At 42.4% G+C, this 19,872-nt stretch overlaps 1 protein-coding gene across 4 annotated transcripts in view; it reads right to left on the minus strand.

The window, feature by feature from the left end:
- Positions 1 to 1,080: 1,080 nt before the first annotated feature.
- Positions 1,081 to 19,872, minus strand: part of LOC139566454 (zinc finger E-box-binding homeobox 2-like) — an 82,767-nt gene continuing 63,975 nt past the window's right edge. For 2 of the 4 annotated variants that reach the window (XM_071387637.1, XM_071387636.1), the window contains exons 3-9: positions 14,920 to 14,988; positions 12,375 to 12,581; positions 11,153 to 11,367; positions 8,927 to 9,035; positions 6,494 to 8,580; positions 4,909 to 5,011; positions 1,081 to 3,200 (exon numbers count right to left, since the gene is read on the minus strand). In XM_071387637.1, the coding sequence (XP_071243738.1) occupies positions 2,611 to 3,200; positions 4,909 to 5,011; positions 6,494 to 8,580; positions 8,927 to 9,035; positions 11,153 to 11,367; positions 12,375 to 12,581; positions 14,920 to 14,988 (3,380 nt within the window). In that variant the 3' untranslated portion in view covers positions 1,081 to 2,610. Of the gene's footprint in view, positions 3,201 to 4,830; positions 5,012 to 6,493; positions 8,581 to 8,926; positions 9,036 to 11,152; positions 11,368 to 12,374; positions 12,582 to 14,919; positions 14,989 to 19,872 lie in introns of all 4 variants that reach the window. The other 2 variants (XM_071387635.1, XM_071387634.1) reach the window with 1 other exon arrangement.

A 19,872-nucleotide genomic window follows, 5' to 3' on the forward strand; every position in this document is an offset into this window, starting at 1 on the left:
ATAACATGTCAGCGAGGTACAGTATGTGTTGAGCCAATGACAACATTAAGTAATGTAACCATAGTAAGACTCGGAGATATCAATGGAAGCAAATTGCACACCCTGAAGGCAAAATCTACACTTAATGTCTGAGTCTATACCTAAAACCAGGGATGAGTCATCAGAGTTCATATGTTCCAAACACACCACCAATCTGGCCAAAACGTACGGCAATATGCCATTATTAAGAGTCACTGTAACAGCATGTTGTCATGAGGTGTTTTTTCCTCCCAAACATTCGACTAGCTCGGTTAAGTATTTTCAAATGAAGTTTGAAAAGGAAATTGTTCTTTACTTCAAAATGATTGACTGGGGCGAAACAAATAACAGTACAACTTCCCTCCTAACGTCATGACCTTCCTTATTGTGGCGAGGAAGGTTCTAGAATGTGTCAAATACATTCCACCTGTAGTGTTCTATCCTCCTTGAAGGTATCTCCTCCTTACCTCTGATCTCTGTGGAAGCGTTGCATTCTTAATCGCCCCGAACAGTTAACAGTAGATGGTTAAATTCAATGGCTAATCGTTTAAGACCTCCCCTTTTATCTGTGAGATAGCACCGAATGATCAGATGGCATCAGGATCAATATGAAAATTGGAATATGCAAAGCATGCTCTGCGTTTGGCATTGCTCAACCTTTTCCCTTTCATCTCAGCCTTTTGATGTTGCTTTGAATCTGCATATGCAGTGTGAGCAGTTAATAGCTGTAAGTATCTTCACACGAAAGTACTTTTACAGTAGCTGGCGTCCACCTTTTCATTTTAATGACTAAATTTGTTTCTTTGCTTTTTTTCTCTCTTGGTAATGTGACTGTCATTAAACAATCATTAAGTCTATTGAATGTTATAAAAGTATTGAAAATAATGAATTATTGTGTGACTCAGTATGTGAAAAGTTGAAATCATACGAGGCAAACTATACAATTTTGGGGGATTGTGGGTCTTTTACTTTCAGACAACTCCTTTTCTGAGTGACAGGTGTAGTTATGTGGTTCTCGAGCACTGCTACAAAAGCACAAAAAAAAAAATTAAACATAAGGCATTTGTGTTCTGTAATTTGGCTACTTTTATTCGAGCATGGTCATTTCCAAGAGAAATTACAAATTAAAAATTCAATAATACTTTTACAAAGACATTTCAGGAAAGATTTTCTTCAGTCATGGTGTCATACATTGTATCTTAACAGTCCCTCTTCATTTTTTTAGCAAAAAAAAAAAAAGATGAAGAAAGTGGAATTTTTTTCGTTAAAAATACAGTGTTTTCACAATATTGTATAAAAGTTCCCAAATTTGGAATTTCCAGTAATTGGAAAATAAAGGAAATAAAACAAAATAATATAGTTGAAAATTTGCATTTCACAATTAATGTTTCAAAACACAATAAATGCTCTCTTTACGTAAAATTTGCCCAATGATCAACGCCAAGTTCATTTTTACTAAAATATATCTATATATTGAAGAACTATAATACTGTACACTACAGTATGAAATAAATAAAATTAGGAAATATAAAATGGGCCACATAAATAAAATGTTATTCAACCTACAAACAAAATGAATGCAATTTTGTTGTTTCAAAAAATCGTTTGGTGTAATACTGACAAAAGTTAATGAAATAAACCTGAAAATTGCACAGACATATGTAAACTAAGGAGCTGCTGCCTAGTGTCCTAATACTGACATGGGTGCTTGAAAGAGCAAGGTGAGCTATCTCTTAATACCGAAGCTGGTGAAGAGGTAACATGTGTCACCCTCCTTTCACACAATACAAGGATGGCACTTGCAGAAACACACAGATTAAAAGGTTTGCATATAAGGCTTTTTCTTATCAAAAACACCTTACAAAGGCTTTCTCCTTCATTGTTCACACGATCCTTCCATCTACTGTACTGTACTGCCAAACCGTTTCCCCTTCATTTCAAGGTCTCTTTAAGACTTCAGTATCTTAAAATCAAACAGGTAATATCTGTTAAGTTCCTTCACAGAGAAATTCGGAGGCCTAAAACTGTGTGGCTAGCTGGCCTGACAACAGGGCAAAACTATAGACAACACATTAAGTGAAAGATAAGTAATACAACTGATGGACTGTAGCGTGGTCACTACTGCTTTTTTCAACACTGTATAAATATATACATAGGCAATACTTTTTTATTATTTTTGTAGTGATTATAGAAGCGAAGTGCAATTTGTACAAGTCACTAGTTTGTGCTATAAAGACTATGGAACACAGAGTTTTTAGGATGTTAGCACCACACATATTTTTAGGCCTTAATACTGTACAATTTTTAAAATGGATTCATTTATTCATTTTTCATTTTTGCATAATGCAGCCTCTTCTTACACAATTCCCCCCCCCCCCACCCCCCCACCCCACCCCAAAATCAAACTTCTAATCAGTGTCTCCTTGGGCAGACATATACAACCACCACCCCTTGAGTCCTTCAATACAAAGCTTCCTAGAAGCTTCAGGCACGTGCATGTACAGCTTCAACTCAGCAGCGTTTTAAAACCAAGCAGGTAACAATACTGAACAGAAAAGTAAGATGGGAAGCTTTTTAAATGCAGTAGTTTTATTACATGCCGTCCTCCATATTGTCCTCGTGATCCGATTTGGTTTCTGTTTTCCCGTCCAACGAACTATCGTCCATTGAGTGCTCGCCGTTCTCCTCCTCATCCCTCAACGTGTCTGGATCTGTGTCCATGCTCTTGTTCTCGCTCTCCTCTTCCTCCTCCTCAAAATCCTCTTCCCTACGTCCTATTTTCGCGTACGTTCCTTCAACTTCCTTCTGACGATCTCTCATGCCTCCGTTCATCCCTCCGTTCATCCCTCCTTCCCTCAGAATGCCCTCGCGCTCCTCCAGGTCGGGGTAGCCCTGAGGAGTCATGCCCTGTAAGTAGGCCCGGCTCAATAGTAGCTCTGTGGGCTCTAGGTGGCCCTTCTCTCGGGCCTCTCTCTCGGCCGCTTCCCTCTCCTCGGCCTCCCTCTTGCAGTAAGAGTAACGATGGTTCATGTGCTGGGAGTAGGAGCCCGAGTGAGAGAAGCGCTTCCCGCACTTGTCGCACTGGTACGGTTTCTCGCCCGAGTGCAGTCGTGAATGTTCTATGAGGTGGTGCTTGTGTTTGAATGCCTTCTTGCAGATTTGACACTGGTGTGGCCGTTTACCTGAGGAGACACAAAGGGAGAGGAAAGCAGACATGAGTTTCCCAGCTCGCTACGTTGTTACTACATTTCACACAATTATAAACATCAGGAGGAGAACAAACACAAACTAAAAGTACATTCAGATGATTCGAATGGTACGAAGCAACTTGAACTATCATTACAATATCAATGCTAACTTTGTCATAACTTATTTGTTTATTCTGAATGAGGAGATAAACAGCTTAAATAAACCACAGGGTCTGTCATGTGTTTACACTATGAAATTCCCTCTTATCGCTAAAGCATGGAGGAACAGAATCACAAGCACTTATTTTCGGCGTAAGTGCCACACTGATGGATGCAACGTAAATAAACCACCGCAAACTAAACAAACAGAAAGCTGTGACAAATAAGTAAACAAATAGGAGATGAAAATTGAACGAGAGACTCCTATGGCTACCCTGATAATCTCAGAAGAATAATTCTACTTTCTAGACGCCTCTGTCCCTCAATTATATTGGGACTCATCTCTACTCTGCTCACCGTGTAAGACGGGACACCCTGAATGCAAAAGTGTGAGACGAGAAACTCGAGCCGCCCTACATTGATGGAGTGAAATTTCATTACATCATGCTACCAAATGATCTGGCTAAATCAAAACTCTCCTAGCAGCCAGCGATGGTGGCTGGTCATGGTGTATATCATGGGGTGGGGAGTCGGGGACAGTTGCACCCCTTTTGAATTTGCTACACCTCAGCACATCCGGAAATATAACAGTCTATCTGACACAAATCATAAGACAGAGTTTCTCCTTTGGCATTTCAATCCGCTCGTGACGCCACTTGTGCCACAAAGCACAGACACCAAACACATCTGGCCAATTCCTAGCCACAAATAGCCCTGGAATGCCTTCGACACTTTCCATAACTGCCGTTCTTGCAACACACACCTGCTAATACAACAACCAGATTAACTGCAGGCTACATCAAGCATGTTCTGCTGCGTGCTGCACATAGTCATGTGTGTAAAGAATGACGCAATTTAGTGAAAGAGTTTAGTTGTGAGAAGTGTCAAAAAAATAAAATAATCAGCAACACACAAATGTTCAATGGGTTAAACCGATCTGTCACTGATTAGAGTGATAGTCAACGAAGGACCGTTTTGGTCAAGTGATACTGTCAGCGGTCTGTCTCTGTCTCTTTATTAGTTAAATGTGGGTGCGCTTAGTGTGTTTTGCACAACATAATAGGGTTAATCAAGTAGCATGTGATGGATATAATTAGAAACGGCCAAGGATGACATTTACCTCAGACAGTGCCCTCATGCATTATGCAAAGCAATGACACAACATTTAGCTAGGAACTTTCTACCCCATTTTGATTTAAGTATGGAGCTTATATACGCAGAGAAAGGTATTTCAGCCATAACCCCGATAATGTAATGTCTTGCTCTACATATTTTAGTAAGTATATCTCCTCACCCCTGTCAATGAAGAAACAAGTTAGGTCTCGATTTACATACAACTGAAAAAGAACAAAGCAAGAAAGAAGCGGGGAATAAACCAAATGAAACAATTTGAAAGGGTTTAGTAACACAAAACATTAGAAATAAAAGCAGTGGGGTAAAATAAGTGTTCCAGAACAGTATATACCTGTGTGTTCATATTTGTGTCTTAGGAGGGAACTGCTCTTCTGGAATGTTTTGTCGCACAAGTCACACGCGTACATACCACTTTCTGTCTTCTTAATCTTCTTCCGGGACAGACAGGAGTCTGAATCGGTCATATCATCCAGTCCTGACATATAATCTGCTGTTCCGTCTAGCAGCTCCCCCTAGAAAATGACACATTTATCAATCCACACATGTCAACTAAATTTAGTACCTCCTGATGTTTGCCTGAATGAAAGACAGAATGGAACTTACTGTTTGACCTAATTACGAACACTCCAATACAGAGCTCAGGTGTAAATACACAAATGAATATATAAAAGGCAAGACTACATTGTAATGGTTGAGAATCTACCCTGAATGTTATTTAAAAAAAAATCTCCATATATTTGAATCCACATCAGTCTAATTTTATACATGAAAGAGTTTTAAGTCTATATGTATCTGTTCTTTATAAGGGAAAATGAACCCGAAAGGCATAGACTTAAATTAATTGGGGGGAAATATTATTACATTAGAAGGTCATAACAATAAGAGAAAGCCCTTTGCGGGGCATATTGTCATACTCTTCTAATTTCCAACTCATAATGATTAAATCAAGAGGTGTTCTAAATGACCAATATTGAGAAGCACCATTGCTCTCATTAAGAAGTGCTCGCTCTGGTCTGACAAGGATTCCTTTGGCGGGGACATTTTCTTTCTTACACTGTTTTTAAAGAACAGAGCCACTATCATTCCGCCATCAATTTGAGCTAAATGCCCGTAGCTGTATAAAAAAAAATCTAATTTAATAACTTAGAATAGGAAACATTATTAATACTTTTTTTATCAAAATGGTTCCCTCTATGTTAAACAGCCTTCAGCATTCAGTGGGAATGAACATGGAGCCTGTGCATTATTAACCTGCGTGTAGAAACTCATTTTGGCTTTAGAGTGCTAATCTCTTTCAAATAAAATACAAGAAAGTGGCTGAGAATTGGAGTTGGAGTCAGATCCTCGGCGCTGTGTGCAGCTCCGGGGCTTACCCTTTTCCCATTGCACAGATCATGTACACTATTTCCCTCACACAATTCACAACACAAAACACCTAAGGAAAAAGAACTCAAAATAAACTAGGCTGAGAGATTGATTTTAAAGGGTACGTAGTCTATGTTTTACTCTGGAATAGACTACACTGAACAGCTGGAGACGTGATGCTGCCTGCACTCTGCGTTAAGGACAATTCACGGTGGAGTCTGGCAACAACTGAATCCCCCACATCATAACCTCTTCTGAAACGGCAATTATATGCTGATATCGCTAATGATGCCTGCTTGGAGAACTGAACAACTCCAGGCTCGTTTGACAGCTGGTTATCTACCTGACTGTGTTTTCTCCCTGGTTCAATGTGCTGCAGGTGAGCATTTGAGCTCATTAGAGTACCTTTTAATTAGTGGCACAATGAGCAGATCATTTTAGAGAATTTGAGGGGGGAGGGGGGTAGAGATGGAGGGAGAGAGAAAGGGAGAGAGAGAGAGAAAGGGGTTAAAGATGGGGAGAGAGAGAGAGAGAGAGAGAGGGGGGGGGGGGGGGGTTAAAGATGGGGAGAGAGAGAGAGGATAAACCGGAGGCTTAAAAACTAAACCACAAGTGGCTTATCTATTTACCTGGAAACCAGGCTTTCGCTGGTATTTTCTCCTCTGCTGCATCTCAGCAAAGGTAGCTGCTCCTGTTGCATAAGTGTAGGCCATGTGTGGTAGGAAGCTCATCTGATCCAGCCCTGGGTATGGCCTCAGCCCAGGCATGCTGGCCTGCATTGGAGACATGAAGGTGGCAGGTGGGAACGCGGTCTGTTGCGGAAGCGATGTGTACATAGGTTTGGCACCGAAGGGGTTCATCCCGAACAAGGGGCTGGTGCTTTTGTTGAAGTCTCCATTGAGGTGGTTCTGGCCTCTGCCTTCAAACTCCTTCTTGAGATAGGCCAGGTTAAGTGGCTCTTCGAAGTGTTCTCGTGGGGAGGGAACACTGGAGTGGTCATGGTGGTTAATACTGTTTAGTTTAGGCCTGCTCTTCACGGTCATGGCGTGTTTGGGCTCCTTCATGAGCTTTGGCAGTGACAGGTCCAGTGGTTTTTCAGACAGGTTCATGTTGAGGTTCAGGTCCTCAGACATCAGGCTGTTTGGAGTATATGAGCTACTCTGGGAGTTTTTGGAAGATGTGGAGGAAAGGTTCAAAGGAGAAGGTGTGCTGCTCCTGGAGAGGTGGTCCAATTTGGAGTGGTCACCCATGTGTTTGGTGTGTCCACTGAACGTGTTGGCTTTCATGAGTCTGAGCTGGTTCTCACAGTTGCTGACGTTGTTATGGAGCTCTGCAATGGAGGGGGACGTGATACGGTGGTTCCGGTTGCGGTCCCGGTCATTATACTTGATCAGGGACACTGGGGATCTAGCTGCCATTGAGTCTTTAGTGGGAGTGTGGTTGTGGTTGTTTGCGGCTAGAACCATATCTGCATGGTTGTTCCGTTGTTGTTCTAGTGGTGGAGTTCTTGGGGTGCCGTACTGGTAGACTTTCCTCTGCTCGAACCACTCTTTGACGAATTCCTGAGGAAGGCCGACCGCTATGGAGATCTTCAGTAGTTCCTCTGAATTGGGCTCCATGTTCATAGCGAAGTAGGCCTTGAGCACTGACATGTGGTCCTTGTATGGGTTGATGGGGCTTTTCTCAGACAGCATGGACGAGAGCAGGAGGGCATGCTTCTCCGTAAACATCCCCTGTTTTGTGGGCATAAGGTTCTCGCTAGTCTGGAGAACTGTCTTGATCTCCTCATTCATTTTACACAGGTAACGTTCATGCTGATGCAAGGGAATTGGACCTGGGAAGGCTTCTTTGCAGTATTGGCAAGAAAAGGGTGTAAACATAATGTTGTTCTCGTGCATCTTATCCTCTGTACCTAAATCTAGCATGTGGTTGGATTTCTCACGTTTGATAGTGCTAATTTGTCTCTTTGAGTCCGTGGTCAAGCTCTGGAGACAAGCTTTGGCTTCGTTCACTTTTTCTAATGTGTAGTCGATGATGCTTTTAGTGGCACCGTTATGGCTGACGACTGGAAGACCAACCTGGTGACCCCCCTGTGACGTCAGTCCCTGTTTCTGCTCCTCGATCTGGTTCCCGAGCTCCTTCATGTAAGCCTTGAGCCTGGAGATCTCCTCCGGTTTGCAGTCCATCTTCTGCCTGCACACAGTGTTGTCCACGATCTGGAGCACCTTCTGGACCTCGCTCAGGTTGTTGCTCAGGGACGGGTAGCCCAGGAGCTGTTGTTCGATCCCCAGCCCCAGGTGCTGCATGGGGCTCTGGGCTGAGCAGTGGATCCCTAGCGGGCTGCTATTTCCGCCCATCCCTCCGTTCATGAAGGGCCCAGGTGCGCCGAAGCCATGGGAGGCCATCATGAGTTTGTAGTCGTTGAAGTCTAGTGGTTCTGTTTTGATGTTCAGGTGGTGGTTGTTCTGGTCCTGGTGGTGGCCCAGGGGCTTGCCGTTTCCGTTTCCGTTCTCTAGCTTGTGTCTCAGCTGGGTGATGGCGGTGTTAGTGGGGGAGGACGAGGCTGACGTAGGGGATGAGCCTGTTTTCATGTTGTTGCGCATCCTCCCGTTGACTGCGATAAGGCCGATGCACTTCTTGCTGCTGATGTGAGAGCTGTAGGAGCCTGAGTGGGAGAAGCGCTTCTTGCAGTTCGGGCATTCGTATGGCTTCTCACCTGAAAAGAGACAACGTATACTTTTACAAATATCTGCCATGAACACAATTGGAACGGGATAACGAACACACATATTCTCATGTATTAAATACAAGTGGGCTAAGGGAAAATGTATCAACAATGAACACCTTCGATTAATGCCAAATTGAAGTGTAAACACTGAACTGCTCAATTGTGAGATTGGCAGATAGAAGGAAACAAAGTAGCTCAAGTCGTCCATTGGAACAGTGGGAGAGAGAAAAGAACAAGGCAATCGAATTTTTGTACAACCTGTGAAGTTCACCACAGTCTTAAATCAAGGTTATGCTTATTCAAAGAGGAGTGCACAGGCCCCCTTGCTACCCACCACTGTGAATCCGCAGGTGTTCCTTCAGATGGTGCTTGTACTTGAAGGCCTTGCCACATTCTGTGCATTTGAACTTGCGGTTGCCAGCCCCCTGGTTCAGCAGTTGGTGCTATAGAGAAAGAAGCAGGTATTGACATGAGTTCTGCAAACAACATTACAGGGGGAAAAGAGTTCACTAAATAATCACAATCAGCCCTCGGTGCAATCGACCGACAAGCCAAATGTCTCGCGTTGCTACACAGCCCATCTTGCCTCTTTCTACTTCCATCTCCAACGAGAGAGTACAAGAGTGGCGCTGATAACAGAGGGAATCACATACCTTTTCATTTCCTGGCTCTCGAGCCCAGGAAGCATGCCTTTAGAATTTGGCAGCCAATAAAATAAAATAAATGAAAGGGGCTCTTTTTTTAAATATAGTTTCCCCCTCATTAGAGACAAGCAATCTGATCTACTTTTATTAATTTGGGGTAATCACTCAAAAGATATTCTGACTATTTCACAAGAAGTCCTTCCCTGTATTTCACATACCTACATACAACAGTAATTATACATGAAGAAACATTACATTTCCATAAATGTTGAAATGTCTTAATTGGAACAGATTTCCACTAATCATTTGAATCCTCAAACGTCTCTTTAATAATCGTAGACTATGCTGGATAGGATGGGCCTAGGCCTTGATTCTCTGTTCAAAGGTAAACATCAGTTGCGGCCCCTCAAATTTGCAATTCAAACAGGGGGAGGCCTCTGCCTGTTTAAAAATCCAAATATAATAGTAATAACAACAACAGTAACAGCGTACGTGTAAACGGGGGGCACACCAGGCGTGCACAATTAATTCTGAGTGGGAGGTGAACATGTTAAATGCTTAGGCAACACAAAAGATCTCTCAGCAACACACGCTACGCAGGCAGAGGCATAGCAGGAAGAAGCAGCCAGCGTCCTGATCCAGCCTGACAACTGCTGGGGTGTGCTGACTCTACCCACATTCCTGGGGAGACAGATGGCGTAAGGGAGGACACAGGGAGGGATTGTTCAAACGGCAGCAACCTTCAAAGATCGAGCGGGAGTGGGTCTGTCTGTCGCTGGGGCCGCCAAGCGCAAGTCGGGGACCCCACCGCTCGTATGTTGCTGAGTTGCGTAAACAAACAGCAACAGCTGCTCTGGCTCCCGCTGCTTCCCTCTGAGGATCGCAGTAAACTTTAGTTGTGCCAATAAGATACAATCATTTTCTAACTCTAATTGTCAATGGCACCAACACCAGCAAATGTGTTTTTTGGGGAGGGGGACTTGCTATCCTACATGACTCAGGGAAGGGATGGGATGGGATGTTGGATGTTGTTGTCAGGGCGCATGGGCTGGGTATTCAAATATTATTGGCTCGTATTAATGACACATTTTCTCTTGATTGGTTAATTGGATAAGGAGAGTTACAGGTTATTTTTAGAATTTTGTATGGTGTTTATGGCGAGGGCAATTTTTCCTAGGTAGAGACAGCTCTCACGGGACATGGGATTGGGACTTGCCTGTAAGCGATGACACAATGATTCACTAACTTCACAACACATTTTATTTCTCTTTCTTCTTTCTTTTTTACCCCAAGAGGATTTAAATAATCACTACCGGTTTTGTTCAGATTCACTTATTTTTAAACATGGTTGGCAAGCAAATGTAACGTCTATGAATAGAAGGTGTTTTTTTTCCACACAGGGAGTTGGATGTGATGCATGGAAATTGCCAACAAATTCCCAGGTTAGTTTATATTAAAAAAAATACATTGAGAGTGAGTGAGACTCAATAATAAGTGTACATGTTGATTCTGTTTATGCAATGTAAGGAAATGGTGGAATGTATGACATAGTACTGCATACAGGAAATGCTTGATTTTAAAGAACATAAAATCTACCAGTTGAAGTGAAATTAAGGAGCAGAAAAAATGTCTAAATTGGAAATTAACATAATCATTCGATCGTGAACATAAGACGGCAAAATCATATCAGACGGGGCCATCAAAAAACCATTTAGGGCCTCAATTAAAGTTATTACCATTAAAAGATCTGCATCTTCAAAATGTCATGAAAAATTAATAATGACTGCCAATCAAATTATATAATTTCCTCCAAGGGATCATAGCACATTAGAAATGAAGTGATAGGGGCATATGATCCTGAAAGTGATTGAAAACAGCAACCCCCCCCCCAAAAAACGAGGGCATATGATCCTCACCTGATCTCTACCGGGCTTGTGCGTGGCCATATGTCGCTCAAGCTGAGTGCGGTAAGCAAACGTGTAGTTACACAGGGGGCAGGCGAAGTTCTCCTCGTTCTTCTCGTGGCGGTACTTGATGTGCTCCTTGAGCGATGTCAAGCGCTTGTAACCCCGGTCGCAGTAGGGGCAGGTCAACAGTTGGGCGAAAGCATCTGGAGTTCCAGGTGGCAGGTCTGGGTAGGGGAGACGGGGGGGAGAAAGGGAGGGGGGTTGGGGAGAGAAAGCGGTCCAAAAGGTCAGCAAATCAATGGCAGCTAATGGGCGTACTGCCCGGAATGGTATGGGAGGTATCACTGCAATCTGCTCTACAGAGTGCCATCGTCTCAGGCTGGCATCCATGCCCTGACACACACGCACACATACGCACACACACACACACGCACACACTCTGCCCCTCCTTTTTTATATCACATACTAAGACACGTGAAAGTTCACGCGTACTAAATTGAATTAGCTTTTAATGGACCTATACACTTCAGAATGTGTTGCATAACATACTTTTATCTTAAGTAATTGTGTTTTTTCTTTGACTTTTGATTTAAGACACAAACTAAACATGATATCTAATCTTACACTGATATTTTACAAATGTCAGTCTGAAATAAAGCACCTTGACCTGGTTTTTAAGAACACTACCTTACCCACCCTCCCTCCTCGTCCTTCCTTGCTCCCCTTAACCATAGTCCCCTCGCCTAATTGCTTTAAAGTGGCTTATTTAATACCATTTTTCCCCCACACTTTCATAATTTCTGAAGTACGTATCATAAATCCATTCTAATTCAATCCCTGTTCCCCCGGGGTCTGGGAGGTGTACTATCTTATTTCAGACCTCTGGCAGCTGCTGCTGCTTAAAGACTGAAGGACCGAAGGTAAACACAGAGGCATCCAGTGAAGAATCTGTGAGACCAACAGCTGCCCATGTCACTGAGCCACAGAGACCAAGAAGAGTCCAGCCACACCACTGCTGCTCTGTTCTCTTCTGGGGACGTATGTAGCTAGAGTCTTATAGGAAGAGTGCTGATCCAGGATCAGCTCCCCCCTGTCCATGTAATCTTATTCATTGTGATCTAAAAGGCCTAACTGATCCTAAATCAGCACTCCTACTCCAATACGCTTCATACATACAGCCCCTGTCTCCGGTTCTGTTCTTGCCCTCCCTGGCTGGTCTATGGATTCGTACCATTTTCCTCCTGGCCGTTTGTTTCAGATGCTTCGGGCGTGCCCAGACGGGACAGCTCCTCTCCCTCGGGTGCTTCTGGGTAAATGATGGCAGTGTCACCCCGCTGCAGGTACTCAGCGATGCTGACCACGTGGCTCTCCTCCTGGAGCTTGCTACGCTTAGCGAAGAACTCCTCAAACTCGGAAGTGCAATCAACAACATTCTTAACTGGAAAAGAAGAAGAGAACGAGAGAAGGAGGAGGGAGAGAGAGAGAAAGAGAGAGAGATGGGTTTTAAAAAATTGGATTCTTCACTCCCCAAGAGAAATGTGTGTTACAGCAAAACAGGGAACATATGGGGTCTAAATGTGATGAAGAATACATCTGAATTACTGTTTTATCTTGTCACACAACAGCCTCTAAAACAAGAAATATAAGTTGAAGTACAACCTTAAATCATGGGGAAAGTATTTTACATAAACATATTGTATTTACTTGAAACATATTACCAGTTACACAATAAATGTGGGGAACACAATTTAAACTGGTCAAATTACTTCAAATTTTCCGTATCATACTTGAAATGAAAATCATTTGTATTTTACAATTTTGAATCTTTAAGGTTATCGAAAGACATCCAACTATTTAATTAAGCGTCAGCATTTAAGCCTCTCGATTAACATTTTATTTACACATTGTGTAGCAACAGTACAAACAAATTCCCGTATTGACTTCCACACAAGGGGTCAATAAAAGGCTCTGGTTAGTTGATTGGCTGCGGAACAGATTACTGAGGACAAACCACAATGTTGCACAAAAAAAGCTTTAACCATAGTCAAGAAAATACTTTTTAAATCCGCCTTTCTGAAATTGCTGAAGTCACACATTATGTGTTTTCTCATATTCTCCAGTCCCTTCTCTTTGGGGAATCCCAAAGCTGCAGAGGAGAGATAGCTGTGGCTCCAATAGCAAACAAAGCCAATCAAAAACTGCAACCTTCATTATTCAACAGAAGATGATAGACTCTCAAAGGTTCACGTTCATTCAAAGCTATACCATACAGCATTGCAACAATCTGAGACGAGTCCATATTCTATTACCCCCTATCATATCACTGTTATACCACTTGTCACATATCACATTGTTGTGCTAAATGTTACAGGAAGTCACACAAACGGGTTTTATTTGACTGAATTTAGATAGTTACTTATTTAATTAGACATTTCCAAGCCGAGGTACATTTTTATATTGTGATTTGTTTGGCAGTGATTATTTTACGGGCCCAATTTGTGAAAGGTCAAGGTAGTAGATTTGGTTGTCAAAAGTGGCATGGAAATGTCACTGGTGCCAAAGGATCTTTTATTAAATCGTATGAAACAACTATTAACTAGGCAGCTCAATTTCCTGCATTCTCATTAGGACTTTGTGGGAACAATTTGAGAATCATCTCATGTAATTTAGAGACAAAACTGTGAGGATGCTTGAACTCTCTACGTTGGATTCACAACTCACCCGTTAAACAAATATGTATCTTAAGGATTACAAATACATTAAAAAGATCAAATATAGACTCATTTGATTTTGCAAATGAAATGCAATTTAGGAAGCCGCTGTATTGCCAACAAGCGACAAGCTCAACCTCGTAGTGCCTCCTTTGAAATGTCCCCTCTAAAAAGAGGGGCTACTTTCTTCTCTGTAATAGAGGAAATCACCTGGATAAAAGAGTGCGTACAACTTTCATTTCTTAAATGAAATCACATGTAATCCAGTGGTGGGTTTTTGTCTTCCAATGCAGTGCCACCACATAGTTTCCACAACTTTAATGTCCTGAATGGAAACATTTGCGATGTCTAAATTTCCACACTAAAAAAAAGTCACCACACATGCACAGGACCGCGTGTGCAGGAAGGCGTGTGCGCGCACGCACACTCACACACGTGCGTGCTCACACACACACACACATAAAATCTAAAAATATATAAATAAATAAAAAAGAAGAACAGAAGATTCCTAAGGAAGGATTCCCATTATGTGGTGAGTGTTTACTCAAATGGTGCCGAGGCCAGTTGTCAGCAGCGGTCAGGATGATATCATGGAGGGAAAACTTAATGCCCAAGAGACTTGTGGGTGGAAATCAGCTTTGTTTACTTAATTAAAAATGGCAGGTAGGATTTGGTTCCACAGTTTTGTGTAGAAAGGACCATACAGGGACACTGATGCTCTACACGGACACAGAGACACACAGCCACCCACACAAGGATTAGAAGGGTGGTTGGTCTCGGCCTCATCTTTCAACACAATACAGATGTAGGATCTTCATTTGAGCCAGTTTGCTACAGCAGGAAAATAATCCTGCAGCAACAGGAACTGTGAATTATTATGTGGATTATAATTAATGGAGTACAATACATTTTGGTCCAGGACTATGCTTAATCTGTGTCTGGGAAACGGGCCCTACAAGTTTTACATTTCCTTCATTGCAGAAAAGTTATTCTGCAACAGGCTGATCAAATTAAGATCCTACATCTGTACATCAAATCACCTCACAATGTATTAAATCAACTCACCTGTACCGTTTCCAACTGTCTGAAGAGTGGCGTCAGGCCCCATAGTGTCATAATCATCTTTAATTTCATCTGTGGAGAAAAGTGGGAAGGGAGGAAGGGAAGAGGAGGAGAAGAGAAGAGAAGTTCAATGTTCAGTGCTGTAGTGTACCAAGCAAACCCAAGCGTCACAATGAAGCCTTCAGAGGAAGGTACGGAGCTATAAAGGGCTTGCTGTGTTGCACTGTGCCGAGGCTTTGTGTGGCATTCTAAATGAATGCTATCATCAGGACCAGACAGAGCCTTATTTACCTTAAAAACAACAACGAGCAGTGGGAAAGAAAGCTGCTCTGCCATTCCGGGGGTAGCGAGAGTCGCCAGAAAGAAAAGATTAATTCAAGAAGCCAGCCCCATCCACCTGAACAATCAGACAGGAGTAACCGGCACAAAAGGCCTTGCAGTTGTTATTCCCTCACTGTGACACTACTAACTATCTACATGCGGCAGAAAAAAATGACAAACTATACAGGGGGGTTTTCGCAGAAAAACGTGGGCTGTGGGCTTAGACTCTATTACCAATCAGCGTAATGCATAGTCTTAGGAACACCAAAGGCAGACTTGCATTTTGTCCTGGCACAGGTAAGACAGCCATAAATAAAGGACCCCAGATTGACAGACAGGCTCATAAACAAGTGAGAACAACTTTGGACATTGGTTGGTAAATTCTCTTGCCGTATAGGTGGCGGCGAACAAGAGGACATTGTTGGTGTTCATGTCCACAGACAATTAACTTAAGGAATCCTCTGTGACTCCTTTCTTCCGTCCTGTCTTTGAAAATTAAATCAAGGTACTTCCGAGAAGATAGTGGCTGGAAATAAAAATGGCTCCTGTCTCTCTCTGTTTCATCCTTGTTTTAGCCATGTGATTTCTATCGTCTCAAGGATACTGTGTTGCCATGGAGGGGTAAACAAACAAATCAATGGATTAAGGGAATAGAAGATTTCTCTTCTTTACTGGCTCTTGCATCTTGGACTTAACAGAAAACATTTTGGAAATGAGTTTGAAAAGTAGCTGTGTAAAATCTTCAGAATAAAAAGTGAATTAGCAATCACGAATCAAATGCAGAAAAATGAAAAATAAATATATATATATACACCGTATATTTTGGTGTAGAGCGAAAAATCTGTTGTTTTAATGGTTTGGTTCATTTCAATCATTAAGAGAGAGTTTTTTCTGTCTCTTTCTCTTAAAGTGAGATGATTTCCTTCTGTACCAAACAGATAAAAAAATATAAAAAACAGCCAATAGCTTCAGAGAAAAAAAATTGACTCTTTTGAATGAAAAGTACTCAACTTTCCCTTGACATGAAGCTTGACTGTGTGGTGAAGAAACTTGCCAGCCATTTTCATTTGCATATGAGGGGGTTTGGAGTGCCGTTGTCTTCTCAGTAATGACATCAAACCAGGCTGCACTCTAAGGAAATGGCCCTTTAGCAATATTGTTAAAGATACACTGGAGTATTGTGAGCAATCAAAAAGAATCCTCCACCACAGCCACAAATATAATTCTGGTGTTTAAGAGACCAGCATATATGAATAGTTACTTTTTTTGTCATTATAATTTACTGAATGTTAATCAAGCTCTCTTTTCTTCTTTCCCCACGTTTCTTTTTCCTGGAAAGTGGGAGAGTTTGCATGGATTGCAGCCATTTTGGTTTTCGTAGCCTTTAGTAATCCAATTTCACTGCATATTTTTGATATGACTCAAGGAGCACAAGTGGGGATTTGCTTTTTGTCCCCTCTTTACCTTGAACAGTCCCTATTATCTGTATGTGGTCAAGGAATGAGAGTGAGAGAACTTCCAGCAGGAGGTAGGCTAAGACCACTTACACCTACCTCACTTCTATGGCCATTTGCACAGATCCTTTTTGGGCCATTTCTATTGCTTCTGACAGCTACACATCCATTGGAGAGAGACCGTTTTTATAGTTGAAAGTGTAATGTGAGTTGAGAGCCAGTCTGCTCTCTCTGTCTGTCTCTACCTGCTAAATCATGTAAGGAGAGGGGGAGTGTGAGAGAAGGCCTGCATCTCACTGAAGGACAATGTTTAAGTTTCTGACTGCGACCTAGGAGGGGTCCAGAATACCTTTCCCCTGCCATAAGTCCACCTATTTACTTAACGCCATTGATGCTGTTTGTTTTGAAAACATTCCTATTTTTATGGCCAGTTACCAGTGGAACAGGGCGCAATAAAAAACAAAGGTCCTCCTCCTCCTTTCTGTTAGTTCTCTGGACGTCCTTGAACAGAGCCGGGCCAGGAGAAGAAAGAGACAAGGGCAGAAAGGGGAGAATGCAGGTGATTTCTTTTAGAATGATAGTGTGATAGTGATGTCATGTATTCCAGCCCACTGCGTCCACCACCCCATTGTGGGATGAAAGAATGCCAAGGACCATTCTAGAACACAAGACTCTGATTGTGCTGGCACGCTAAGAAAGCTAAGAAACTTTTGCAGTGCTCTTCCGTTCAAAACCCGCATCCTCTGGACAGAGTACTAAAGCTGACGTAGAAAAGGCAGGGGAGAAAAGCACAGCTTATCTCCGGGTAAAGTTATGTGCTGAGGTATCATTGTAGACAGTAAGGCACCGTGAAAAAGGAAAAAGGACAGTCTAACATAGTGCCCAGAAGCTTGGGAAAGAGAAGACTCCCATCATCTGCACTAATTAACTACACAAGGTCTCAGAAATATGGCAGACGACGTTTTATCACATGAGAAGCAGATTATCTGGGAATTGCGACATAGTTGAATTACAGACATTAAGGCACCACAGGGTTTTATCAAATAAACAATTACTGTACGCTTTGACTACTTGTTTATTTTTGATCTTGATTTATTTGAACATTTCTATTTTGAAAGAATCAAACCCCGTATGAACTGTTACTAGTGGGGCAGAAATAGAAATATCCGTAAACAGAGCAAAATAATACATCGATTGTCTACGACAACTATGTTTCCGGTTTGCACGTCGATAATCAGTAACCACAAAGTGAACTTCCTCCTTTTCAATAGATTATCCTTTTTTTTGAGCGTAAATAACATTTTAGATGGTGAAATATTTCCCCCTTTTCAGCACTCTACAGAGCCCAGTTCATTAGTAGAAATGAATAGCCAACAACGGCTCATTTAAATGGGGTGTCTTACATGAGTTCTCGCTACACTCTGTTTCTGTCACACCGCTGCAAGAATCATTGACTCTTATTATACATGTAAATGGCTATCATAAAAATAAAAATTTCATTTAAGATTGTTAATGACTTTTACAGCAGTCTGGCTTCCTTTAATGATTATCCCCTAGACCTAATTAAAAGTATTTATCTTTCAAGCATCCATGACTAGGCTCTCTGCTATCAGTGATGCTCCAAAGAAAACAAAATGGAAGGCGCCACCAAAGTTGCATGTATCACCTGCCTGAAATGATCTAAACTAGATTATTAGCAAATGAAGCTATATCAATCACATACTGAAAGTCTGATCATATTGCGATAATATAGACAATCAAAAGAGGCGATTCTAAGAAAACATCATGTATGCTCTTAATTCTATGATTGAAAAGCTATCTGTTAATATCATCTTATATAACTCTGGTTTATTTTAGTGAGGATAAAGATGAGAATAAATATGTTCGAGATTTAGCATTGGGACGAGCCGAGTGAGTTTCAGTCATGTGGGGTGTAGGAATCTCCAAAATTCCTCTGCAATCTTAAGTGGCACCGTCATACGTTTCCTATTTATCGTCAAGTTACAGTAATGTCTCCTGACTCTGCTTGCCCCTGTCAACTCACTGCATGTCAAAATGTGGTTTGATCTCATACACTTCTTATGACTGGCAAGCGCGGACAATCGCTGCCCCTGTTACTGCGGAGGTGGTGATGGTGGAGGGGGGTGGGGGGTGGGGGGGGTGGCTAACCTATCATCTCATGATGATGATAGGCTAGTACGCAGGCGCCGGAAAGAGATGGCTGCCTCGCTTCGCGTTCCTTGGAAAATATGCAGTATTTTGTTTTTTTACGTGTTATTTCTTACATCGGTACCCCGGGTAATCTTAGGTTTCATTACATACAGTCGGGAGGAACTACTGAATATACGATTAACGTCAACTCATCATCGTTCCTACCAGGAATATGACTTTCCCGAAACGGATCCAGTGTCTTGCCTTCCACACAATACAATGGATCTGATCCCAGCCGGCGACCCTGTGCGTCGCCGGAAAAGGGGAAAACGTGGCGGTCTCGTGGTCAGGCTTCGGAGACGGGCACATCGCGCTCCACTCCCTAGCATACTACTCGCCAATGTCCAGTCTCTTGACAATAAGGTTGATGAAATCCGAGCACGGGTAGCATTCCAGAGAGACATCAGGGATTGCAACGTGCTCTGCTTCACGGAAACATGGCTAACTCAAGGGACGCTAACGGAGTCGGTGCAGCCAGCTGGTTTCTCCATGCATCGCGCCGACAGAAACAAACATCTTTCCGGTAAGAAGAGGGGCGGGGGGGTATGCCTTATGATTAACGAGAAGTGGTGTGATCATCATAACAACACACAAGAACTCAAGTCGTTCTGTTCACCTGATCTAGAACTCCTCACAATCAAATGTCGACCGCATTATCTACCAAGGGAATTCTCGTCAATCATAATCACAGCCGTATACATTCCCCCCCAAGCAGACACATCGATGGCCCTGAACGAACTTTATCTGACTCTTTGTAAACTGGAAACCACACACCCTGAGGCTGCATTCATCGTAGCTGGGGATTTTAACAAGGCTAATCTAAAAACAAAACTCCCTAAATTCTATCAGCATATCGATTGTGCTACCAGGGCTGGAAAAACACTAGACCATTGTTACACTAATTTCCGCGACGCTTATAAGGCCCTCCCCCGCCCCCCTTTCGGAAAAGCTGACCACGACTCCATTTTGT

This window comes from Salvelinus alpinus, chromosome 38, assembly GCF_045679555.1.
Source record: "Salvelinus alpinus chromosome 38, SLU_Salpinus.1, whole genome shotgun sequence".
NCBI classification, from domain to species: domain Eukaryota; kingdom Metazoa; phylum Chordata; class Actinopteri; order Salmoniformes; family Salmonidae; genus Salvelinus; species Salvelinus alpinus.